This window comes from Brachyistius frenatus, unplaced genomic scaffold (genome assembly GCF_029030835.1).
Source record: "Brachyistius frenatus isolate BFR_SWC_R1_liver_20210118 unplaced genomic scaffold, ASM2903083v1 Contig_16, whole genome shotgun sequence".
NCBI classification, from domain to species: domain Eukaryota; kingdom Metazoa; phylum Chordata; class Actinopteri; family Embiotocidae; genus Brachyistius; species Brachyistius frenatus.
The window spans coordinates 4,568,811-4,594,052 of record NW_027210615.1 but is presented as its reverse complement, the minus strand read 5'-3'; the positions used below and the strand labels follow the sequence as shown (position 1 = coordinate 4,594,052).

General features: G+C 42.4%; 2 protein-coding genes across 2 annotated transcripts in view; both read left to right on the top strand.

Moving 5' to 3' along the window:
- Window positions 1-1,307: 1,307 nt before the first annotated feature.
- On the top strand, window positions 1,308-9,989 carry LOC138618359 (NLR family CARD domain-containing protein 3-like). Its single transcript, XM_069694071.1, has 11 exons — window positions 1,308-1,689; window positions 2,595-2,697; window positions 2,810-3,004; window positions 3,564-3,677; window positions 4,234-4,288; window positions 4,433-4,655; window positions 4,929-6,705; window positions 6,794-6,967; window positions 7,092-7,265; window positions 8,169-8,215; window positions 8,372-9,989. The coding sequence occupies exons 2-11, from the start codon at window positions 2,609-2,611 to the stop codon at window positions 8,902-8,904; spliced, it is 3,381 nt and encodes a 1,126-aa protein (XP_069550172.1). The 5' UTR covers window positions 1,308-1,689; window positions 2,595-2,608; the 3' UTR covers window positions 8,905-9,989.
- Window positions 9,990-10,704: 715 nt separating this feature from the next.
- Window positions 10,705-25,242, top strand: part of cep104 (centrosomal protein 104) — a 32,669-nt gene continuing 18,131 nt past the window's right edge. Inside the window, exons 1-12 of the mRNA XM_069694073.1 lie at window positions 10,705-10,755; window positions 11,630-11,756; window positions 12,146-12,319; window positions 12,728-12,866; window positions 13,914-13,976; window positions 16,817-16,893; window positions 17,312-17,480; window positions 19,724-19,879; window positions 20,077-20,304; window positions 21,117-21,332; window positions 21,757-21,924; window positions 22,689-22,862. Coding sequence (XP_069550174.1) covers window positions 11,644-11,756; window positions 12,146-12,319; window positions 12,728-12,866; window positions 13,914-13,976; window positions 16,817-16,893; window positions 17,312-17,480; window positions 19,724-19,879; window positions 20,077-20,304; window positions 21,117-21,332; window positions 21,757-21,924; window positions 22,689-22,862 — 1,677 coding nt within the window. The 5' untranslated portion in view covers window positions 10,705-10,755; window positions 11,630-11,643. The remainder of the gene's footprint in view (window positions 10,756-11,629; window positions 11,757-12,145; window positions 12,320-12,727; window positions 12,867-13,913; window positions 13,977-16,816; window positions 16,894-17,311; window positions 17,481-19,723; window positions 19,880-20,076; window positions 20,305-21,116; window positions 21,333-21,756; window positions 21,925-22,688; window positions 22,863-25,242) is intronic.

Genomic DNA, 25,242 nt, shown 5'->3' with positions numbered 1-25,242 from the left:
GATCTGTTCAGACTCTCTCAGCTCTTTGTTGAGGTTCAACTCAGATGGAGGCGTCACTGAAAAACAGCCTCAGCTCCTCCAAATGTAACAGATTTGACAAATAAAAGGAAATCTTAACTTTTATCGAAAAGTTAAAGACTGTTTAGGTTTAATATTTTTACGGACTCTCTGTACTTTGCTTCTTTCATGTAGCAGATAGAAATATTGACATTTATCTTTGGACTGATAAACAGTGGAAACAGATTTTACACTGAGATATTTTATTTTTTTGTGATCAGAGTTGAACTCTGGTTTTCTGTCATCTTGAAGTTTCCAGTCTTTGACATTGAGGTTCTGAGAGGATGATGAAGGCGTCAGACTGATGATGAAGCAGAATCAGCAGCAGCTTCTCTCCCCGTGTTTCCTCTGCAGGTGAACTCTGTGATGGGATCTGAATTGACCTGGTGAGGATTTCATTCACTTCTGCCTGAATTCATCACATCACCTCCCTTTAAACAAGTGAAACATAACTTTTACCAAATAGATCAGAAAACACACCTGGATAGAAATGAAGAGAGTTCATAACATCCTAACATCCATCCTCAGTGGAAATCTGAACGTGATCTGAACTGTATTTACTTTGGCGTCCTCTGGTGGTGGAATCCAGAGTGACACTTGTAGTGTGAATGTTGTTGTACGTACTGAGCAGGTTGTTGTGTTTGTGTGAAGCTGTGGGCTCTGCTATGGATCAGTGGAAGGACAGAGAGGAGGGAGTCCGTCCCTCTAAAACCACTCTGTGTGGGGAACATGAGAGCCGGACCGAAGCTCAGAGGTGAGATGACCGTCTCTAACTGTCCACGACTCTTCTCCACGTCACAGCTCAGCACTCACATCACCGCACCATCATTATTCTCACTCAGAGCTCTGTGTGTGTTCTGTTGAAGAACAAAGCAGCAGCTCAGACCTGCTGGACCTGGACCTGGACCTGGACCTGGACCTGTTCCCAGCTGTGTGTCCATGAAAAGTGACCGGTCGATGGCTAGACCTATCTTCTTCAAAGATGGAGACTGTTAAACAAAGGTAATCATGTGAAATATTTGTTATTTGGTAGCAAACCCTCCTGATGTCCTCACATCTTTGTGTTGAACTTATTATTCACCTCGATAGAAGATTGGAGACATCTGGAGAGACAGTTGGCAGCTTTATATACAGTCTCTTTCTGGAGACAAATGAATAAAAAAAAGTGTTAAAGAAAAGTGTTTGGGATTAAAAGTCCATTTAAAGCAGAGACACCTGGAACCAGGACTGAGGACCAGATTTCAGGTCCCTGGCAGGAAGCTCAGGCTGCTTTCTGCCTCATAACAAACCAACATGTCCAACATACAGTCCTGTATGTGGTCCAAACTGCTGCTGCTTCATCTCATGTCTCTGTGCTGATCTTTGGTTGGTTTGTCAGCTCCATCTAGTGGACAGACAGCAGAGCTGCATCATGTGATGTTGGATTTCTCTGCCACAGGTTAGACTGGTTCTGACGTCACTCTGATGCTTTTAGACTCGGACTCTGAAGTTATGAGGAAGTGACGGCGTCCTCAGATCAAACGCTCTCAGACACCAGGACTGACGAGGGACAACGAGCAGCTTCTTCTCTCCGAATCTTTCCTCCACACACGAAGGTGGAAAGTGTCTGGAAGTGGACCTGAAGTCGAGCAGGTGAGAATCCTCCCAGAGAAATCTGTACATGTCTGATGAACTCTGACCTCACCGTGTTGGATCACTGACTGGACCCTAGAAATGTTTCCTGATGTCAGATCGATTTTTCAAAAGGTCCAAAATTCCTTTCAAGGAAAAGTCTCCTGGAGCTGTCAGGGTCCCACAGAGGAAATCAAAAAGAGGAATTATCCTGGTTCATGTCATCATATTTAAAGACATGTTTCTCCATGGGGGTACCTTGGAGACAGACGACAACACGCCGAGTCACAAAGATTGGTTTATGATTACCTGGTTCAATCCACATCAGTCTGACTGTAATCTGATCTGGAGTCTTCAGTGAAAACATTCAGAGAAAGTCAGAACTGGTTGGACAGCTTTGATCAACTGTAAACAGAAGAACATTTATTTTAACCTTTTAATACCTGCAGTGTTCAAACCACTCCCTCACTCTCTCCCCCCCTGCAGCTGAGCTAACCATGTCTGCCACCACACAGGCTTTTATTTCCTCTTCACACCCAGATTTTCCCTGAATGCCTTTTGTTTTTCAGCACATTGGACAAACTAGAATCACACATTTCATTCCTTTAGTGACCAAAACAAATACCAAGTTTGTTAGAAAATGTGAAAAAAAAATATGGAGCAAGAGGAACAAATTTATCATATTTCTGGTTGCTGAAATGAAATTTAGGATTTTACATTTTATGCCACACCAAATGTTGTGACTGTGACATGTTTATGCAGCACTGAGAGAAGAACAGTGACGACAGGATTATAATGTGTTTGCAGCAAAGGTGTCTGTCAGTCCTGAGTTTTAGAGCCATGTTACAGACAGTGATGAGAACTAATGTGTCCTGTGCTGTGAATGTTGTTGTACGTACTGAGCAGGTTGTTGTGTTTGTGTGAAGCTGTGGGCTCTGCTATGGATCAGTGGGAGGACAGAGAGGACGGAGTCCGTCCCTCTAAAACCACTCTGTGTGGGGAACATGAGAGCCGGACCGAAGCTCAGAGGTGAGACGACCGTCTCTAACTGTCCACGACTCTTCTCCACGTCACAGCTCAGCACTCACATCACTGCACCATCATTATTCTCACTCAGAGCTCTGTGTGTGTTCTGTTGAAGAACAAAGCAGCAGCTCAGACCTGCTGGACCTGGACCTGGACCTGGACCTGGACCTGGACCTGGACCTGGACCTGGACCTGGACCTGGACCTGGACCTGGACCTGAACCTGGACCTGGACCTGTTCCCAGCTGTGTGTCCATGAAGAGAGCCGGGTCTATTGACTTCAAAGATGGACACGACTCTGTTAAACAAAGGTAATAATGTTTAAAGTTTGTCTTTTGGTTTCAAACCCTCCTGATGTCATAACGTCTTTGTGTTGAACTTATTATTCACCTCGATAGAAGATTGGAGACATCTGGAGAGACAGTTGGCAGCTTGGACAGATGATCTCAGGCAGTTGAGTCTGTATGTTCGTTGAAAGGAACCCAACTGTCTTCACACAGAGATTCAGAAGGAAATCTCTTCAGGGAGCTGGAGAGGAGGAAGAATTGTCTGTAACAAGTAACCCTGCGTGACGTGGTCCTACAGTCAGAAACCTCAGAGCAGGCCATCATGTTTGACCTGACAGTGAAGATTAAATTAAAGAGACCCACAAGAAGAAAATGGTCAAAGGTCACAGGGGTGGGATCACCTCAGCTCAGAGTATCAAAGGATGTCAGACTCAGATTCTTTAGTCTCTTTAGTTCAGCAATGCCAGTTTGTTGGAACTGCAGGTTCATGGAAACACACTGTATTCATGTTTCTGTTAGCGTCCAACAAAACACACAATCTGCAGGGTTAAAACTGAAAGCTACACATCTCTGTTTCCATCAGGATCCTTCAGCAGGAACCAGATTCTCCTGCACCGAGCTGTGTGTCCATGAAGAGTGACTGGTCTAGGGACCAACCTCTTGCATTCAAAGATGGACGCCAGTCTGTTCAACAAAGGTAATAATGTAAAAAACAATGAAGATTTCTACCCGGACCTGTATTCAGGCAGCTGCTTGTTAAGCTGATTGAACCAGCTCTCTCTACATTTCAGAAATGATTTCAAGATTTTATTACTCATTTTTAAAGCACGTTCACACTTGACATTTTATCCTGAGTTGTAACTATTGAGCATCTGATCCACATCACACATTCTGAGAGTCTGGAGAGTCGATGACGTTCCAATAACTAAACTCCAGACATCACCATTATTGACAGGCTGAGCTTTGAGTGAGTTTTTCTGAATCATAAAGTAGCAACAGAGAATCTCCTGCACATCACCTGCAGGATTTAAACCCACTGAATCCGAAGGTTGATAAAAGTCTGCTGATCAAAGGTAAGAATGAGAAATACTGGCGTCTGATTGGATTAGCAATTTAAAATGGATGTTTTGTCTTTCTGTTCAGCTTCTGTCAGGTGTTGGATATCTTGGTAACTAAAAACATGAAGTCTCTTTACTTTATGTTCATGGATTAATTCTGACCAAACATCTTCTGTTTTGATGTTGACTTTACAGAGTTTGTCAGCAGGACTCAGACGTTCCTGAAACAAACCTGGACTCCACATTTCTGGTGTGTAAACACACAAACTAAATAGTGAATTACCAATACGTACATTTTCCCTGCTGCACTCTGTAGACCAGCAGGATTTCAGTCCATATTTAAAATGATCTGATACCTTCTGTGCATTAAAGTTGATATATTTCTCTGTTTCAGCTGCTGGAGGAGAACATGATCAGTTTTGTAAAGAATGAGCTGAAGAAGATGCATAAAATTCTGAGTCCAGACTACCCAGAATGCTTAGAGAGTCAGGGTGAGGATGAGGTGTTGGAGGGTGAGGATGAAGAGCAGAGGAGGAGCAGAGAGTCATTTTTGAAGATCACACTACACTTCCTGAGGAGACTGAAGCAGGAGGAGGTGGCTGACTGTCTGCAGAGCAGTAAGAGGATTTTAACAGCTGGAACATGATGGAAAGAGGGAACATGGGAGAAACTTAGATTTCCAAACTCTGCTGTTAATATGATGCAAACATCTTCATCACATCTGTGAATTCTTGTGGACTGAAAATAGTCAGAAACTGTTTGTCCACAACTGATGTGCAGAATTGATTTCATGGTGACAAAATATTTACAATGTTAAAAGGTTTATTTTCAGGTTTACGAAGACATTCACTTGTTTGTTTGTTTGTTTGTTTGTTTGTTTGTTTGTTTAGGAAGGAATGCTGCAGTGTGTCAACAACATCTTAAAACAAACCTGAGGAAGAAGTTCCAGAGTGTGTTTGAGGGGATTTCTAAAGCAGGAAACCAAACCCTTCTGAATGAGATGTACACAGAGCTGTACATCACAGAAGGAGGGACCGCAGAGGTCAATGATGAACATGAGGTCAGACAGATTGAAACAACATCCAGGAAACCAGACAGACCAGAAACAACCATCAGACAAGAACACATCTTTAAAGGCCCACCTGGAAGACATGAACCAATCAGAACAGTGCTGACAAAGGGAGTGGCTGGCATCGGGAAGACAGTGTTAACACAGAAGTTCAGTCTGGACTGGGCTGAAGACAAAACCAACCAGAACATCCAGTTCATGTTTCCGTTCACTTTCAGAGAGCTGAATGTGCTGAAAGAGAGAAAGTTTAGTTTGGTGGAACTGGTTCATCTCTTCTTCACTGAAACCAAAGCAGCAGGAATCTGCAGCTTTGAACACTTCCAGGTTGTGTTCATCTTTGACGGTCTGGATGAGTGTCGACTTCCTCTGGACTTCCACAACAATGAGATCCTGACTGATGTTGCGGAGTCCACCTCAGTGGATGTGCTGCTGACCAACCTCATCAGGGGGAAACTGCTTCCCTCCGCTCGCCTCTGGATAACCACACGACCTGCAGCGGCCAATCAGATCCCTGCTGAGTGTGTCGGCATGGTGACAGAGGTCAGAGGGTTCATTGACCGGCAGAAGGAGGAATACTTCAGGAAGCGGTTCAGAGATGAGGAGCAGGCCAGCAGCATCATCTCCCACATCAAGACATCCCGAAGCCTCCACATCATGTGCCACATCCCGGTCTTCTGCTGGATCACTGCTACAGTTCTGGAGGACGTGTTGAAAAGCAGAGATGGAGGAGAGCTGCCCAAGACCCTGACGGAGATGTTCATCCACTTCCTGGTGGTTCAGGCCAAAGTGAAGCAGGTCAAGTTTGATAGAGGAGCTGAGACAGATCCACACTGGAATGAAAAGAGCAGGAAGATGATGGAGTCTCTGGGAAAACTGGCTTTTGAGCAGCTGCAGAAAGGAAACCTGATTTTCTATGAATCCGACCTGACAGAGTGTGACATCGATATCAGAGCAGCCTCAGTGTACTCAGGAGTGTTCACCCAGATCTTTAAAGAGGAGAGCGGGCTATACCAGAACCAGGTGTTCTGCTTCGTCCATCTGAGTGTTCAAGAGTTTCTGGCTGCTCTTCACGTCCATCTGACCTTCATCAACTCTGCTGTCAACCTTCTGGAAGAACAAAGAGAAGAGAAACCTGATCCAACATTTTTCTATCAGAGTGCTGTGGACAAAGCTTTAAAGAGCCCAAATGGACACCTGGACTTGTTCCTCCGCTTCCTTCTGGGTCTTTCACTGCCGACCAATCAGATTCTCCTACGAGGCTTGCTGACACAGACAAGAAGTAGCTCACTGACCAATCAGGAAACAGTCCAGTACATCAAGAAAAAGATCAGTGATAATCTGTCTGCAGAGAGAAGCATCAACCTGTTCCACTGTCTGAATGAACTGAATGATCATTCTCTATTGGAGGAGCTCCAACAGTCCCTGAGTTCAGGTCGTCTCGCCAAAGATAAATTGTCTCCTGCTCAGTGGTCAGCTCTGGGCTTCATCTTACTGTCATCAGAAGAACATCTGGATGTGTTTGACCTGAAAAAATACTCTGTTTCAGAAGAGGCTTTTCTGAGGCTGCTGCCAGTGGTCAAAGCCTCCAACAAAGCTCTGTACGAGGATTTATGAACCATTTCAAACATGTTTCATTTTGTAAATGACAAATCAAACAGTTTGTGTTCATTGTTAATTCTTCTCTAGGCTGGCTGGCTGTAAGCTGTCAGAGAGAAGCTGTGAAGCTCTGTCCTCAGTTCTCAGCTCCCAGTCCTCCTGTCTGAGAGAGCTGGACCTGAGTAACAACGACCTGCAGGATTCAGGAGTGAAGCTGCTGTCTGCTGGTCTGGAGAGTCCTCACTGTAAACTGGAGACTCTCAGGTCAGGAAACAGCTGGTTGTTGATCACTTAAATTATCCGTAAGGTTCATGTTGGTGCAGCTGTTCAACATCTGTAGGATTTTCCTTCTTGTTTCTGGTGTTCATGATATTTTTCTTGACTCCAGTCTGTCAGGTTGTCTGATCTCAGAGGAAGGCTGTGCTTCTCTGGCCTCAGCTCTGAGCTCCAACCCCTCCCATCTGAGAGAGCTGGACCTGAGCTACAATCATCCGGGAGACTCAGGAGTGAAGCTGCTGTCTGCTGGTCTGGAGGATCCTCACTGGAGACTGGACACTCTCAGGTATGGACAGACAACCAGAGCTCACACAGTGCAGGTTTGTCTCATTGATTTGACTTCATGTGTTGTTGCTCAGGCCCATCATCATGAAGGATGGCTTGTTTCTCTTGTTTCTGTTCAGAGGAGTGAGGAGGTCTGAGTTAGGAAACATGTGGATCCTCAGAAGCCTTTTATCAAATGGAAACAGCTATTCATTAGAAACACTGTGAAGTATGTGTCAGATCCTTCTCACCTTGAACCATGTTATCAGCTTGGCTGTAGGGATGACAGTGCTCATCAGTCGATCACCACTTTGGTCCAAACTGATTCATCTCAACAACTAATAAACATAATGAGATTAACTTCTGTTCAGACAAATTTTTGAAGTTCAGGACTCAAAGTTCGGCCTCAGCCTTCACTCTGAAATACAGTCGTTTGTATATGAAGTTCTAAAATCAAGTCAGTTTTATTTTTCAGTCCAGAGTTACAACTTTTCCTCCCTTAGCTTCAGTCTCTACAGCTGACTCCCTCCATCGATTCTGAACATGTAAATTATACAAACCAACTGAATGTGGTGGTTGGACTGATCTGTGAACAGTCTGAAAACAGTTCAGCTGTTCATGTGAATGTTGGTCAAACTGTTCATTTTAAGGGACAACATGCAGAGACCAATATTTCACATGTGGGAGGACATCATTAAAAACAGAGCAGATCAGTGGAGACCGAGTTCTCCGATTATTCCTACATCACTCCTTCTTCAGGTGTTTTCCTCACAGACAGCAGTGAAACCATCAGAGAGACAGTTGACACTGAGTTTCAGCCTGTTTCTGTGTCTCACTGACAAACTGAGGAACTCTGCTTCATGTTGGACAGCAGTTAGGACTCCTGTTGGATAGAAAGTCATTGTGACTGTGTTTCTTCCTCCAGGGTGGACCATGGTGGAGAGCAGTGGTTAAAACCTAGTCTGAGGAAGTGTAAGTTTGACTGATACACAAGAGAAGCCTGACAAAAAGTATCATCATTAAACTTTCTATGAATGAACAACAAGTCAGTAAGTAAAGAAAGAAAAAAGCCATCAGATGTGTCAGATGATAAACTGCAGCTGTGTCGTGTCTTTTTCTCTCCATCAGATTTCTGTGAACTTGAACTGGACACAAACTCAGTAAACAGAAACCTTAAACTGTCTGACAACAACAGGAAGGTGACGCTGGTGGCAGAAGATCAGTCATATCCTGATCATCCAGACAGATTTGACTACTGGTGGCAGCTGCTCTGTAGAACTGGTCTGACTGGTCGCTGTTGCTGGGAGGTCGAGAGGAGAGGAGATGTTAATATAACAGTGAGTTACAGAGGAATCAGAAGGAGACAAGTCAGTGATGACCTCAGGTTTGGAAGGAACGATCAGTCCTGGAGTCTGTTCTGCTCCAATAGTGGTCGTTACGCTGCCTGGCACAATAACAGAGTAACATTAATCTCCTCCTCCTCTGTCTCTAACAGAGTAGCAGTGTATGTGGACTGTCCTGCTGGCACTCTGTCCTTCTACAGCATCTCCTCTGACACTCTGATCCACCTCCACACCTTCAACACCACGTTCACTGAACCTCTGTATCCTGGATTTGGGTTCTTGTCAGATGGTTCCTCAGTGTCTCTGTGTTCTCTGTAGGACGAAGAGTCTGTGGAAGTGACAGCAGCTTTAAATGTTGACTGTGGACAAAGTTTCTCTTTGGTTCACCGTTGAATCACTGATTGTGATGTCAGAATATGTTTTGTGTCAGAAGTAGTGAAATGATCTCCTCACCTCTGAACTTTGACCTTCACTTCCATCTGGACAGATGAAGGTCAAACTGAACTCTTTGGCTGCTAAACATCAGCAGATTCTAGAAACCTGCTGCAAGACGGCCTAAAAATAACTTTTACACTCGTCATGAATCCTGTTGAGATGTTTTCTGTGTTTGAGTTGATGAAATAGAACGTGAATATTTGAAGAAAGTTTCATTAAATGTGTGTTTGCTACCAGGTTGTGTTTAATATGTTGTTTGAACAAACTGAGTCCACTCCTGTGTGATCTCCCTGAAAGGTTCTGCTTCTGTTCTGCTTCTTAATATGAGAAAACCAACAGCGACGTCATCCGTCGGTTTGTGAACGGACGTTTTAAACCCTCCGTTATGACATTCAGCCGTCGCCATCTCGGCCAGAAGTGACCATATTTGGACGAGCTGCGGAGGAGTGAGGGGCCTAACGGAGACAGAAGACACTATGCTCCGCCCACCTATACCGGAAACATGACTTCCTCCCAGGCCTGTCAATCAAATAGACACGCCCCCAAACATAGCAATGTTCAAGGTATGAACTACTGCCCGTTCTGTCATCATCAGCTACAACACGAGGTCATCACTTGCCGTCGTCTACGTCCAGTCGTCCTTTCTTTAGTCTTGTCGTCGTCTACGTCCTGTCGACTGAAGAGGGAGCGCTACACAACACGCAGCATGCAGCACTTTATAGAAGTCACAACACACGTGAACCAAACAAAGCTTGTAGACTGCTTCTCATGGAGAGCTGCCAAATCCTCATCACCTCATTCTTGTCCTTGTCTTTCTCTTCTTTCCATATACAGTTGTTTTTAAATAATTAAACTTAGCAAAAGAGTTCACTTTATTCTATCTATCTATCTATCTATCTATCTATCTATCTATCTATCTATCTATCTATCTATCTATCTATCTATCTATCTATCTATCTATCTATCTATCTATCTATCTATCTATCTATCTATCTATCTATCTATCTATCTATCTATCTATCTATCTATCTATCTATCAGAACTATCAATATGTCAGGTTGATGCTGTTTCATTGAAAATATACAGTATTATTAGAAGTGAACAACTATACAGGGCATTTCTGTGGACGCTTTAACTTCGCCGCTGTTGCTTTAACCAGGAATGTCGTGAAGTAAGTCTTCACGGTTAAAGTGTAAAGACCTTGAAGAAACACATTACAGTACTAGTGAAGGGTATTTTTGTTGGAGTTGTAACTTGCAGTTTTTACATTCTAAATCCTGCTTGTTTGTATTTTGTACATGTCAAGTTGATACCGCTACATATTTTGTTTGCTCTTGTTCCGAATACCAGGTATTACTTCCTGTTGTGGCATCGCTCTGGTCCACGCTGGAGCATGCACCGGAGTACCAGGAAGAAGTTGTGAAAACGTACTGCAAAACGTTTTTGAATGTTCATTTTTTTTTTTATTCCAATCGTTTTCAAATATATAAATAAACATATACAACCTAATGTGTGCCTCGAAGTAAGACTGCTGAAAAAGAAAGCCTAAATGTTGATGTTAAAAAAAACAACAACAACAAAAAAAACCTAACTGTTAATAAAACTACACAGACCACAATGCATTGGGACTGACTGAGAGTCTTACGACTGCGCATGTCTGCGCTGGTTGTTGTCAGCGGTGGTTATGGAGATGCGATGGGACTACGAGCTGTCAACACGGCGGTAATGTTCTCGGTAAGATCTCTGAAATAAACGCAACGCAACGTCTATTTAATCCAAACTGAACACTAAGAAACCACAAGACATAAATAATGATAGTTGTCAGGATATACGTTGGATTTTAACTCGTCAAAATCCCTTTTTAAAACTAGACCGTTGAGACGTGAGGTTAGCTATGGTGGCTGATTGAGTACTTAGTTAACGGCTAGCTAAAGCCCCCACTTGAACACGTTCAAGTCAACAAGAGGTTTTCTGTTCGACCCAAGAAGATTGTGAATGTCACGTACACGAGATTTCATGTTCCTCAAGAGAACCATTAGAGAAAACATGCCGTTGATATGTTCTGTTTTTCTGTTTTACGGTAGGTAGAAAGGTAGAAGTCAACCCTTCTGCAAATTATTAAGCCTTTTGTATTCGGCACACTTACAGCTACTGGAATATGTACTTTTATTACACATAAAGCACAACTGCTACCCAATCAAAGGTTATTTGCCTTAATATTATTCTTTTTTGTTGTTGAAATAATCTTTTCCTATTCTGTTTTTATTAAAAGTAATAATTAGTGGTATTTAGTAAGTTAGTAAAGCATCATTTGGTCAAAATAAGTGGAGGGACGTTAATCAACTGTCTTCTTGAATTCTCTTTAAACGTGTTTGGAGGATGTAGTTTTGTGGTTTAAATTAGACAAACAATACAAATATGTAGTTCATTTTTCACTCATTATATAAAAAAAAGCAGGTCCAGATGTCCCTAAACACAATTTGGACGGTTCAGGCCTGTAATATAAATCGATCGACCCTTCACATCCTCTGTATCTGAACTTTGCACTTTTGAATACCAGATATAGGAAGAAAAAAAAAATCAAATTTGTTGTTTGTGATTTTATCAGCGTCCATCAGAGGGATGCCCAGGAAGATAGGATTCATTGTGGTCAACTCTTCAAGTCATGAGGACAACTTCAATGCCAAGGAGCTCATGGTCCACGCGCCCACAGTCAACGGCTGGAGATCCAGCAGGTACATTAACACAGCGCCTTACATTCAAGAGCATGTCAGAGATCATTTCTGGTAGGTTCATGATTTTAAGTTTAAGATTTTGACGCATAAGATTTAATGATTTAAAAATACAGTATAGAGGGGAGGCATAGATTAACGACAGCTGAAGGTTTCCACCACTGACTACTATCAGAATGTACTTCAGAGAAAATAACCTGTGAATTTCAAAATCTTTATGATGGAATCTGCTATTCCTTCTCCTCCCTTTCTTAAAACAATGACACTGTAGTATCAGTTTTCAGTTTTAAATACATTATACTTGATATCTCGTTTTCTTAGATTACTTTCAAATGTGTCCTTTGCTCATTAAAGAACAAAACTCAACTGTCTGTGAATCACATGTTGTGCAGGCTGTGCTCCTACCCTCAGCATGTCACCCTCCAGCTGGTGGAGAGAAGTAGGGTGAGGAAGCTGCAGCTGCTGGCTCACCAGTACCTGATCCCGGCCAAGGTTGAGTTCCACATTGGAGACACTCTCCCTGAAACCAGCCCTCCGGGGTTCCCTGGGCAGCTTCGCACACTTGGGTGAGACTCGACTCGCACTGCACTTTAGGTTAATACAAGATGGTTTAGGAAATTGAGATTTTTCAGGATACGCAAACAAAAGTAGTTTTAAAGTGTTCAAGTGATCAGTGCTGGCAGTCAAAGCTTTATAATGTAAAAGCCATCTGTTGCAGTGAGGTAGCCAACAAAAAACATCAGGTAGACATCAGAAGGTACAGTAGATAGTAAATTGAATGCTGAGGTTCTCTTCACTTCTATTAAATATCTACACTAGTATAAATGACCAGACAGGGATAAATCAAGTTCCTGTATCGTGTATAATCACCACCTTGAAAAGTAGTATTGGATTTTTAGCCTTTTACATCTCAGTTACTTGAATTCAACAGCAGAGAAGTTGATCTAAAATAACAACTCTGTTCTCTCACTCAGGTATGTGTCTTTGTCGGAAAATGAGAGGACAGGTTTCAAAGCACGGGAGCTGAAGTCGGTCCATGTGGACGCCATTGGGACGTACCTGAGAATCACCTTCCATAGGAATCATGTCAACTGTTACAATCACTACAATCAGGTACTCGACGCACCAAGATCCGTTGTTTTCTGGTGCAGTCAGGTACTGCTCTGAATTTGGGAGCAGTTTGATTGATCTGTTTTTGTATTCAGATTGTGTTTTGTAGAAGATTATTTTGGTTGCTTTGCTGCGCTCCAAATCCAATTAGGCTGCATCAATGAGAAAATACCAACAAAACCTAAATAAAGTATTACATTTAACTTTTAACAGCAGCAAACACTGTGTTGTAGGTCATGTTGGTCCAGTGTATGAACACAGTTATTATTTGGTCCTGATTTCTGCTGCGTGAGGCTCTTCTGCCATCAGCCAGGTTTCCAGTGGCAACGCAGGCTGAAGTGTGGCCCTCTCAGATGCTATTTTAATGTCTTTAAAATAGTTTGATATCACCACAAGACATAAAAAGACATTAGAGACGACTGTAAATTAGGCTGATTGCTAGACTGTTAAAAATATGTTTTAGGGTAGTTGAAGAACGATGTGGTGTGTTTAATGACTAATGCTGTGTGTGATTTATTAGACACGCTTTAGAAATAATTTGCTGATATCATGTCGCCAGGTATATTCTCAACTTCATAAGCTTCATTTGTATTTTCATTAATGCTGAAATAATTCATCACAAAACTGTTTAGTGGACAGAAACAGAAAATATATTAATTCCAATTTTGATTACAATCAGAGGACATTTGCTGGTTGCAGCTTCTAAAATATGACGATAGCTTCTTTGTCTTTATTTCATATTGTTGTAAAACCAAATACATTTGACCTTTACACTCAGAATAAACTGCTGCATGGTTATGATGAAGGAACCAGTGTGTTTGCTCTTCCTGTCAATGTTAATCAGTTCTTTGTTGATTTTTAGTTTTTTTATGATTGACAATGAAAAATAAGAGTCTATCTCCTGCTTATTTCCTCGAGCTTTAATCAAACACATCCACTATTAACTTCTCAGCACTCGCCCACCATTTATCACATGCATTGATTTTTGATTTACTGCCGCTGTTCTGTTTCGTTCAACTCACCATCATCAACATCTCTTTATGATTTCAGGTTGCTTTGGTTGCCATTAATGTTCTGGGAGATTCTTTGGATGGCAATGCTTTTAACACAATAGTAAGTGAGCGCTCTCTTCACCCATCAGCCATTGTGAACTTGCGTGTGCACAGCAGTAGGTGGCGATGTTGTGCTGTGAGACATTGCTCTGTCAGTCACCCGGAGGAGGGTTGATTGATGTTTCATCTTCCACTCACACTGAGGGGGAATTCAAATTAAAAAGGGAAACAAGTCGATTAAAGAAACGTGGTAAAGAGAGTATTCCTCCCATGTCGTGTACCATCATCATCATCCATAAAGCAATAAACGGAGGTCTGGGCTTCTGGTTTTCCTGTTATGGTGATTTTTGCTCTTGTTACTTGTTAGAATACAAAATAACTACTACTGGGCATTGACAAACAATTGAATGCTGACACAATATACTGCAAACTGAGTTGTCCATTAACTTATTCATAGGACTTTCTGAAGTATTTGATCATGTTGTATTACATACATTTTTGGCGAGTATATACTATATTTACCAATACAAATACACTGTCTAAACATGTCTCTATGTACACGTGTTTACCTGAATGGTGTGCGTGTGTGTAGGTGTGTATATATGTGTCAGGCATGTAGTAATGAGACACAAAGGGAGGGCAGTATGTAAATCAAACAGGAGGCCTTTAGTTAGTGAGTGTAATCAGATAGTCCTGCGGATGGACAGCTCTTGGAGGAGTGAGAGCACCTTAAAAACACACACACACACACACACACACACACACACACACACACACACACACACACACACACACACACACACACACACACACACACACACACACACACACACACAGAAGCAGAGACACGGAAAGACACGGGCACACCGCCGCACAGATTCCAGTGAACAAGCTGTGCATTGTTGGTCCACTAATCCGACTCTGAGCACCTCCATCACAGCGGTGATCTTGCCTGGAGGGTCGGCGAGATCTTGTTCTCCTGTATCTGCTCCATGGGTGGAAGTTGAGTTTGTTCTGTGGAGGGACATGCTGGTGTGAATACAGAGAGAAAGCTTAATTATTTGCTGCTATAAAGGGTTGGTTTACCCAAACTATGACAAAAAAAAAAAAACCATCTCCACTTACTGTACCCGCGTTTAAATTACTCTCCTTGTAGTACTGTCAATGTCCACACATACTGAGATGACACGGACAAATCTTTTGGTGTTTACACGTTAATGTCGTCAATGGCATTGTTATCAACCTTTATCGAACCATTTTTACGTGACACAGCAGGAAAAGCACAGGTGTTACTAATAACATTAATGATGGCTCTGTTTGAAACAATAGTCCCTGTATGCGATAACCAGTGAGCCAGCGTTCACAATACCAGCACCCTGATTGTGTAAGCTGCCAAGTGGAGTTAAGCCATTTCATGTTTTACACCTGTGCTTTTCTGTTGTGAAGTGTCACAATGACTTGTGGGAAAAAGGCCTTTACTGAGCGGCATAATGATGACGTCAAGTTTAATCTCTCTGCTTGTTTGATTGTTGACTACTAATCCTCAGTTGTTCTTTTTAACTTTTTATTAGCATTATTGACAAATTTCGGCTTTTCTTGTTGAATCCAGTTCTTACTTGATAGTTCAACTGCAGGTATTATTACAGTTTGTACAGTTTGTTCTCATTGGGAGCATGAGTGGTCTCTTTCATAGAGACGTGCCCGTCTGGGAAATTTTAAATGATAATTTACAGAATACACTTTCACCCTTTTTGATTGGGGCTTTTTCTTTGGTTCACTGCATTTTCTGTGGATCTAAAATCAACAAGGACCGACATTGTTTCTGGAAATCTGTGTCACTTTTGAATTTCTGGACATATATTTAAATGCTCTGCACTCTGCACACTTGATACCAATCACCTTTCTCATATTGGGACAAGACAGATATTTTCAAATCTGGACAAATAAACCAAAAATGATCTGCGTGACTTTACCTCAAGGTGTATTTGTTCTTTCTTTTTTGGGGTTTGGGTGAACTGACCCTTTAAGAAGTAACACTAGAAGGGTAGTTTGTTGTCATGACATGCAAATATGCTTCTGGCATTAACAAAAACAACAGTTTTAATCTGTGTCTTTGACTAATGAAGATGACGGGACAGCTACTAACATTAATCCATCACATAGATTAACCAAGGGACTATCAATCTCATTTTTTTAATTTCTTGTTAGAAATGTTTCACTATATGAGAGTGACTTATGTGGCTTTTCACTCTTGTATTATTTTCTATTTTCTCACCGAAGCCAGAATAACAACACACTGTACGGTTAGTGTGTTCGGTATTGTTCTCGTTCCTACTTATTACAACAGGAAGTCATTCTCTACTCTACAGGGAAGTTTGTAGTTTGTCCTTCGTCATGTGAAATGTGGTACTGAAGTTTGGTGTCATCAGTACAGATGACACCATCAGCACTGTTTCCTGTCCTGTGATTAGCATTTGAGGTAATAGCAGTGTGCGCAGTGGATTGCAAGTCTCCGTGTGTATCCGTAGACTGAAGGGGTTGATTAAGGGGTGGGTTTGGGGCTGTGTGTGTGTGTGTGTGTGTGTGTGTGTGTGTGTGTGTGTGTGTGTGTGTGTGTGTGTGTGTGTGTGTGTGTGTGTGAGAGAGAGAGAGAGAGAGAGTGAGAGAGTGTTCTTGTCTTACTGCCATTGGAAGGTCCAGAGAGTTTGTGGTAAAGTCATCCTGTCTGATCCACACTTTTAAAAATGTTACAGTAATGGTTAGTTTCAGGTTAAGTTACAGACTGGAGTTGAGGGTCACCTCAAAGATAAAGTAATTAAGAAACGAATATGTCTTCCTGAGAACAGTAACACGAGAGTATATATGCCTGTGTGTGTAATTTGTCCATCTGTTTACCCCCAGCCAAGCAGAGAGCAGCTGATCGAACACTACCTCAACAGTACCCAGCTGGAAGCCGCCTTGGACACGACCTTTGCGGGGTGAGGCTAGGCCAATGAACCCTGGTTTCTTTGTCTTGTGACAATAACATTGTTCAACAAAGCCATTTAGTCTGGAAGACAACCAAAAAGGCATTTAAGGTCACATGCATTTGAAGAAAATGCAGGTGGCGGCCCCTTGCAAAGAAAAAACATATTTCAAAATATATTTTTTTTGATGTGTCAACCCCCAAGGGATGCGTCGCCTCAGGGTATCACTCCTTGGGGGGGTTGTTTTTCCCCTTTAGTCAGAAATTGCACAACAACCAACCCATTTAACTGATAATGACGCATGTATTTCACACTGGCACTGGCTCAAATTATTAAACTGTTTTCTATATTCAGGTGATTCGACAATGTAACGATCCCAGACATTAATGTTTCAAAAATTTATCGTCTTTTTGTCCTGTCTTGCATCCAGCAAATGTGAGTCCATCTCCCCCTTGGACGACCTGGCCTTCGATATGTACCAGGACCCTGAAGTTGCCCACATCATTCGTGTCCTGGACCAAAACAAGCAGGACATGGTCCGGCAGGAGAAATATGAACAGGCCAAGAATCTGAAGCAGGCCATCGCTGACCTACAAAAGGTGGCTGCCCCGGAGGCACACCGGCTAGCTACAATATAATTATGCCAAAAAATGTTGTATTGTTAGGTTAGGTTAGGTTAGGTAGTTACTTACTTTATTAATCCCCAAGGGGACATTTTTTCGCTACAGCGGCATACAGAAGCAACAAGAAGATTAAGAATTATTGTTAAGAAGATTTACCACACCAGAGCAGCATTTTAGGTTGCGCAATCGTATTCAGCCGTGACGGTTGTATTGTCATCTTAATTGGATTTGGATATGATTGGATTAACAAGTAGTACGTGAGCGCACAGGTGCCCAGATGCTTAAACTAATACACGCTAACTACCCCCCGTTAACGGAGGCGCATTTTACACCAACAGGCAGTCGATTTTGGCAAAAAATATCCAGGAAAATACCAGAACCTTTTAATCTCGGTAACCAACTCTATTTGGGCTCCCGTTAGTTTTCTTTTCTCTACTTATGACTGCTGTTTTTACTCCACAAGTACTCGCTAAATGTCGTCCCAGCTCCAGTTTTCCAGCAGCAGACTTCCAGAAGACCCCCTCTGAATACGTAGTGATTATTTTGGATGTCTGGCACTGCCTCACAGTGGCACAGGGGGCAACAACAGATGCATACCACGTGCAGTAAACTAGTGCATTGAAAAATACAAAATGCTTTTATTGACATAAAGAAATTCTTTAAATCCGGTTATGGTCATCCAGCCCTGGCCACTGCTACTTATAATGGGTTTTTTTTGTTTTCCTGCAAATCTCAACTTTGTTTTATTGAACAAATATTTGGTGTATGTTCACCACTGTTTGTGACAGTAGTTGTTAAACATTGTTCAGATTCCTGTTACTGACCTCCTTTGTATAGAGCGTTGCCATGCCAACCATGAATTCTTAATAAGCTCGACAGCTGCACTTTGGGTAGTATCTCTCTGACTCCCAGCCACAAACCCCTCTGTAACCAGATAACACACACACACACATATGCTAGCACCTTGTTAGCATGGCACATTAGCATTGTCGTAAAAGCAGTTGCCAAGGTAGTCAAGCTGAAAATCCCTTGTCATCGCACCCCCAGGATGTCAGAGGATGGTTTGTGGTGTTACATGATATTTAGAAATACATGACAGCAACAAGACAGCACTGAGGGCAGAGTATTGGCCTGCTGTAGTGCTTCTGCTATTTTAATAATGGACTCCGAAATCAGAAAGAACTACATGCGGTCAATCCGCCACATGCCATGTATGCTGCATTAGTGAATTTGTCCACAAAAGAAGACTCATAAGGCTTTGCAAGTGAGACAGTGTCAGTTGGCATCTGGTTTGCTATATAATTCAACTTCATGGAATTTCCTCGCAGAGAAATTCCGTGTCTGACTTACTGGAAGCTGTCGTCGAATTTCCATCTTGTAAATCTCAATGATTCACCGTGTGGCACTTTAAATTTTTGTTGCACCGGAGCTCAACTGTCGTTGGAAACCAGCTGATGGTTTAAGTCACTTCTTTGGAGGTGAAACTGAAAGTGAGGGCACAGAAATGCTGGTAGTAATGGGAAACTGAACAACGACAGAAAGCAGGGTTGGTAAATGTTGCACCTGTAAGCTTTGATGGATGTTCACCTTAGTTTTGCTTTTAAATAAGTTTGGCAAACAGATTGTTCGTGTGAAACCTATTTGATTGTCCCACTACTTGCATCTCATGCCCATCAAACTTCTTTTTAGTGAGGCTGTATTTTTTTTTCTTTGGCGACACCACCACGTTTCCAGATCAGAGTTAGCGGTAACATGGTCACTATGACGTTATTACAAACTGGTAGATAAGAAAAAGGTTTAAAAGTTGTGACGAATTGGAATCGTCCAGTAAAAACAAAACACATCACAAAGCAAGAAACAAAACCAAAGCATATAGAATTCTATAAAAAGCTCTTGAATAGTTTACAGAAACTTTTTAAAGGTAAATATATTGATTTATAGGTTCTAAGTGCAGTAAATCAGCTCAACTCTCCCCCACAAGATGGAAAATGAACAAAAAAAATCCTTTAAGCTGTCAGCTGCGCTCGAGAAAAACAGTAAATGTCAAATTGCATTTATTCAATACAGGCACAAACTTGCATAAATGAAAGACGGCGTGGGCTCCGTGACATTATGAGCCTCATAAACTGCTCTGCTGTTTATCTGTTGAAACATGCAGCGTAGGTTCAGCGTGTACCTGCAAGGCTGGTTTTATCTCTCCTTATCGCCGGCTCTTCCAGGTGGGGGAGCGTTTGGCTCGATATGATGTGGAGAAGCGATGTGCCATCGAAAAGGAGGACTACGACCTGGCCAAGAAGAAGAAGGACCTGATGGAGGAGTACAGGAAGAGTGTCTACCAGCAGCTGGAAGTCCACAACCTGCTGGACATGACAACGGTCAGTCACCAACACCTGATGACGCTGCACCTACATACCAACAGCTGGAGGATTGTTTGTGTGTGATGGAAAAGATGTATCATTTTTCGAAGGCGTCAGTGTTAAACAAGATGATGAATCATGAGATATGGAAAAGCATCATGACTCCTTCGTGACTTATTCTGCCTAAACTAAATTCTATTCCGTCTGTCGACCAGATCACCAGGGCAGCAGATTCATCCCCGGCCCAGTATCATCCCCCTCTTCTGCCTTCTCCAGGTCATCGGTCAGTCCCCACCAAGCCCCCTCTGTCCACAGACACCTTCAGGAAGGGGAGGAATACTAACACTCAGCAAAATCAACAGCCAGCTGCTGAAACTGTTGCCCCCAAACTCAGCAGCCAGCCTGACACACCGTGCACCCCGGCTACGATACCCAAGATTGACGTAAGCATCGCACACGTGGCCACATCGTTACTCAGTTTGAAACATGTTTGATGTCTGTAGACACTTAAAGGAAAAACAACTCCTCCAGTACTCATTTGATTACGCCTCCGTGGTTGGTCGGTCATGACAAACTCAGTGTTTTATCGTTATTGATCCAGATGTGGACAGCTGTTCTTGGAGCGTGTCCTGCGTATATACAATCTAGCCCACTGAAGCACATTGGGAACACGTCTCCTGCCTAAACCTTTGTTAAGGCCTGCAGCACACAGGGAGATTAAGACCAGCGGGGGCTTTTATGCTTTACTCACCACCTGCTAAGACCGGCCCCGCTACAGGTTTGGGTTTCACTATTTAATTAAAAGCGTGCAACAGTTGGTTGACTCCAGCGGCTGCCAACCTGGCCTCAAGGCAGGGCTTTGAGCCTCGCACCAGGCAGCAGGGTGCCAGTTGGCCCAGCGGCGCAGGAGACAGTGCTCACTGGCTGGAACTTTGGTTTGTATAGAGGGGGTTAAACGTTCATTGTCAACCTGATGTTGAATGATCGACCTATTACGTGATCAAATGCTAGTGAGAGTTAGTGAAAAGACCGAGGGGCGGAGGTGATCAATTTTTCAAAAGAATGGACGTCTTTTTCAGCCTTGAAAATGGAGAAACATTTTCTTTGAGTTTTTGAACTGTGAGACCTTTAGGACATACTTTATTTTCTCAGCTGAAACATACATATACTAATAGTAAATGTAAAACTGGCACTTTATTCTGCACGTCTATATATTCTATGTTTAAACGCCAGTGTTTTTGCCCTCTGGTGGCAGGTAAACAGTGTGCCTTATGACGAGAGGCCGCTGCCAGCCCTTCAGAGGAAAGATCCGCCAGCGGAGGCCATCCAGAGCCCAGCAGGGGAGCTCTCCCCCAAATCTGACGTGCAAGGGACTCTACACAGCCCTGACATGAGTGGAGGGCCAGAGCCCCTGACAGAGAAAGCCCAGAGAGAGGCTGGCCTTCCCGTGGAGGTCTTTGGAGAAAGTCTGGTAAGAAAAAGCAAGCGTGGAACATGTGGCCTGCTGAGCTAACTGCAGGATTTACTCTCTCCTAACTTTCTATTTCAACATATGAAAATCATTTTTGTTTGTCCCTTGGGGATGTTTTCTAGCATGCACCACAGTATATCTTAAAATTGAAGCCTTATTAGTGAAGTCAAGTTGTCATTCCAGCTGCTTTAAATAACCTGTTCCATGGTAATATACGGTAGATATAAAAAGTCTGTTACCCTTAAGTTCACACACATGCCTCTTCAAAAGTACCCACAGGTGATGTTCATTACAGTAATGATCAACATATCTCATTGCCATTTAAGCGAATCTCTCGTCCTATTTGCTGTAATACACATTTCATTAATGTGTGCAGTATCTTTCCATTCCCTTAGCCACTCGTCTGCCTGACATTCACTTCCAGGTCGCTGGGGCATATTCTAAAAGCTGGTGCCACAGAGAGAACGCTCTGCTGTCTGTGTACAAGAAGCTCCAGGAGGTATCACCCAGCACCCCCAAGGAGGAGCTGAGAAACATGATAAGAGCCGCAGTCTTCCTGGTCAGGAGGGCCCTCCTGGATAAAGTCACATCTGTGAGTCATTTCTTCAAAAGGAAATTGTCTCCGTGTGAAAAGCAGCCGAATTAAGGCACATTAGATATGTTTACTTCGTCACTGTTAAAGTCATGTTCTCTGAATTCCTGTTTCAAAGAGAACTGACATCCATGTTGTCAAAACACAAGCGCACCCTCACACATGCACACCCTCAACAATGTTGCCCCTGTATCACATGCAACTCCAGTTCTCTCTCGCAAAGCTGGCTTCTTTAAACAAACAGTTTTGACAAGGACGGCCTTGTAATCCCTCTCTGGAAGGTAATGAAAGGGTAGAGCTGCAGTAATTCTGGTGATTTCTTTTCCAAGCCACATTGATACGCAGAATGCTGCATTAATATGTTTGCTGGTTAATTTGCAGCTGCAGAAATATGCTTTGTCAGTTAGTCACGTTAAATACACCCTATTAAATACACTATTTACACCCTGGGTCTCTTTTAAATGCACTCATCATATCCCGAGCCTGAATGTAGCCCCGGGTGTTTGTTATATACTTTTACAATCTAAATCTAGGAAACACAAAATTACACAAATATTGACCTTGCATTGTTAATTTAGTCTAGTGGATATGTCTGAGCTTAGCTTGAAATGAGTCAAATAGAAATGATAAAAGATGCTCCAACATCCTCGATTTACAATTACTGATTGCCACACTCAATATAACACCTGAAGCTAAATATTGCCAGCTTGTGTGTGTAAAAAAAAAGAAGGGTAATGTGACATTATCCTCAACTCTCCCCCGAGGTTTTCAACGCCTCCCTGAAGCTGCTACGGCTAATGCTGAGCGAGCTGGTCCCAGGTCTGGGGCTGGGCCGGGCCGAGGTGACCCACTGCTTGGAGCACACCTGTCCCAACCTGCTGGCCAGGACCGGGGACTCCGCTAGCCGCGTTCGGGCCACAGTCGTCGCCTTCATACAGGTATTGTAGCCAAATGGACTGACGTGTTTGTTTGGCACCAGCGATAGTGCTGCTGCTGGTGTTGGACGCCACGTTTTCCAGCCTGCTCTCTGCCACCTTTGCAGCTTTTCTTTGTTTTGTTGTGTTTTGGAAGAGAAAAAGATGCAATAAAGCTTTCCATCTGCATTCACTGCTCTGCCAACTTCTTTCTAGAGCTATGTGAAAAAGCTTTTGTGTGCTAGTTTTGGAAAATCAGAACCTCTGTCATTTTTAAAACATCGTCACTTCAGCTTCAGGCGGTTTTTAATGTATCGTTGACTTCCTGTTTGATCATGGAGCTTTTTCTGAGTCCTGAGGCTGAATTTTCTTTCTTCTGAGTAATTATTTAAAGACACTGATGCTGCAAATATGAGCAAACTTCAGTTCAGTATTATTGTGGTTTTAAGAGTGTCATTAGTCATGACTAAAATTGCCAGAGGTTATGAACACATAAAACTGAAGGGAATTCAATGGCAGCAACTGTGTTTACATGGAAGACACATTGATTATTTGCATATTTATATAAACTGTGTTTCTTATGTGCATGCAAACATGAAAACAGTTGCTGTAGTTTCACAGAGGAGGGTTTTCTTTTTATAAAATCAATCTTTTGGACACTATCCACAAAGAGATTTGGGGATTTAATTACAATGAGCTGAAGCTTAATTTATATAAGACCTACATTGGGACCAGCTCCAACATGTGCAACAGTTAATCCAAACTTCCACCAACGGCAGGCTTCGGACGAAACATTCTTGGTAGTGTTACGGATTGAAGCAGTGGAATATTATTGCCACTGATGTCGCTTGTCGTTTGTTAAGCGGAGTAGTTACAAAGCGAATTTATAACCCCGTTTCCAAAAACGTTGTGCGCTGTGTAAAATGTAAATAAAAACGGAACGCGATAATTCGCAAATCATATAAATCCATATTTGATTGCAAAGAGACCAAAGAAGACATATCAAATGTGGAAACTGGGAAATTTTAGTGTTTTATGAATTTAGAATTTGATGTCAGCAACACGTCTCAAAAACGTTGTGACAGGGACCTGTTGACCACAGAGTTGCATCACCTCTTCTTTTAACAACACTCTTTAAACGTATGTGAACTGAGGAGACCAGTTGCTGGAGTTTTGAAAGTGAAATGTTGTCCCATTCTTGCCTGATATAGGAATTTAGCTGCTCAACAGTTCTGGGTCTACTTTGTCGTACATCTCATGCACCAAATGTCTCACCGGGGGACAGGTCTGGACTGCATCAGGCCACTGTAGCTCCCAGACTCTTCTGCTACGTAGCCATGCTGTTGTAAAACGTGCAGAACGCTGTTTGTCGTAGGTTGTAAACATGCATTTGTGGATGCAGCGATGAACTGTGTTCAGAGACAATGTTTTTCAGAAGTGTTTCTCAGCCCGTCCAATAGTTTCCACACCTGAACTGTGTCAGTTTTTAATTCAGGGCCGCCTGAAGGTCAGACGATCACGACCATCCATTATTGGTTTTCAGCCTTGTCCCTTGCGTACAGAGAGTTCTCCAGATTTCCCGATTTTTGTAATGATGCGATGTACCGTAGATGATGAAATCTCCAAATTCTTTGCAATTTTACGTTGAGAACTTTAATTGTTGCACTATTTGCCCACGCAGAGTGGTGAACCTCTCATCATCTTCACTACTGAGAGACTCTGCCTCTCTGAGATGCTCTTTTTACACCCAATACTGTTACTGATCTGTTGCCAGTTAACCTAGTTAGTTGAGATGTTCCATCAGGTGTTTAAAAAAAAAAAAAAAAAAATTACACAACTTCTCCAGTCTTTTGTTGCCCCTGTCCCAACTATTTTGGTGTTTCAAAGTGAGCATATATTTTTCATAAAACAATAACAGTTCACTAATTCAACATTGTTTTCTTTGGTCTATTTTCAACTAAATATGGGTTTATGTGATTTGCAAATTATTGGATTCTGTTTTTATTTACATTTTACACAGGATCCCAACTTTTTGGGGAAATGGGATTGTAAAACACTTTATAATCACACTAGACGATGTGTTTTAGCTGTAAACATGTTGGTTTGTCTTTGATTGATAACAACAATAGTCTGTTCCAAACCGATTGTCCTCAGGGCCAGCTCGTTTTCTATCAACCCTGATTATTAGTAATTAGTAATTAGTAGTAAGTCATTGGTATGATTAATATTTACTTAAGATAAGTACACTTAAAACACTTAACAGGCACTGATTGTGGATACCTGCAACTGTAGGATGCAGTGATTATATAACTTTTTATGCTTATCTGGGCTTTCATGTGCATGTTCACACAGATAATGGCTGCGGTTAAATGTTTTGTTCCCTGCATGTTACAAGAGTCAAATG

Bases quoted from the DNA above. Each gene is read 5' to 3' on its own strand.
- LOC138618359 (XM_069694071.1), top strand. From the start codon at position 2,609: ATGGATCAGTGGGAGGACAGAGAGGACGGAGTCCGTCCCTCTAAAACC. The intron at 7,266-8,168 runs GTATGGACAGAC...TTCTTCCTCCAG, and splicing joins TGGAGACTGGACACTCTCAG to GGTGGACCATGGTGGAGAGC. The intron at 8,216-8,371 runs GTAAGTTTGACT...TCTCTCCATCAG, and splicing joins AAAACCTAGTCTGAGGAAGT to ATTTCTGTGAACTTGAACTG.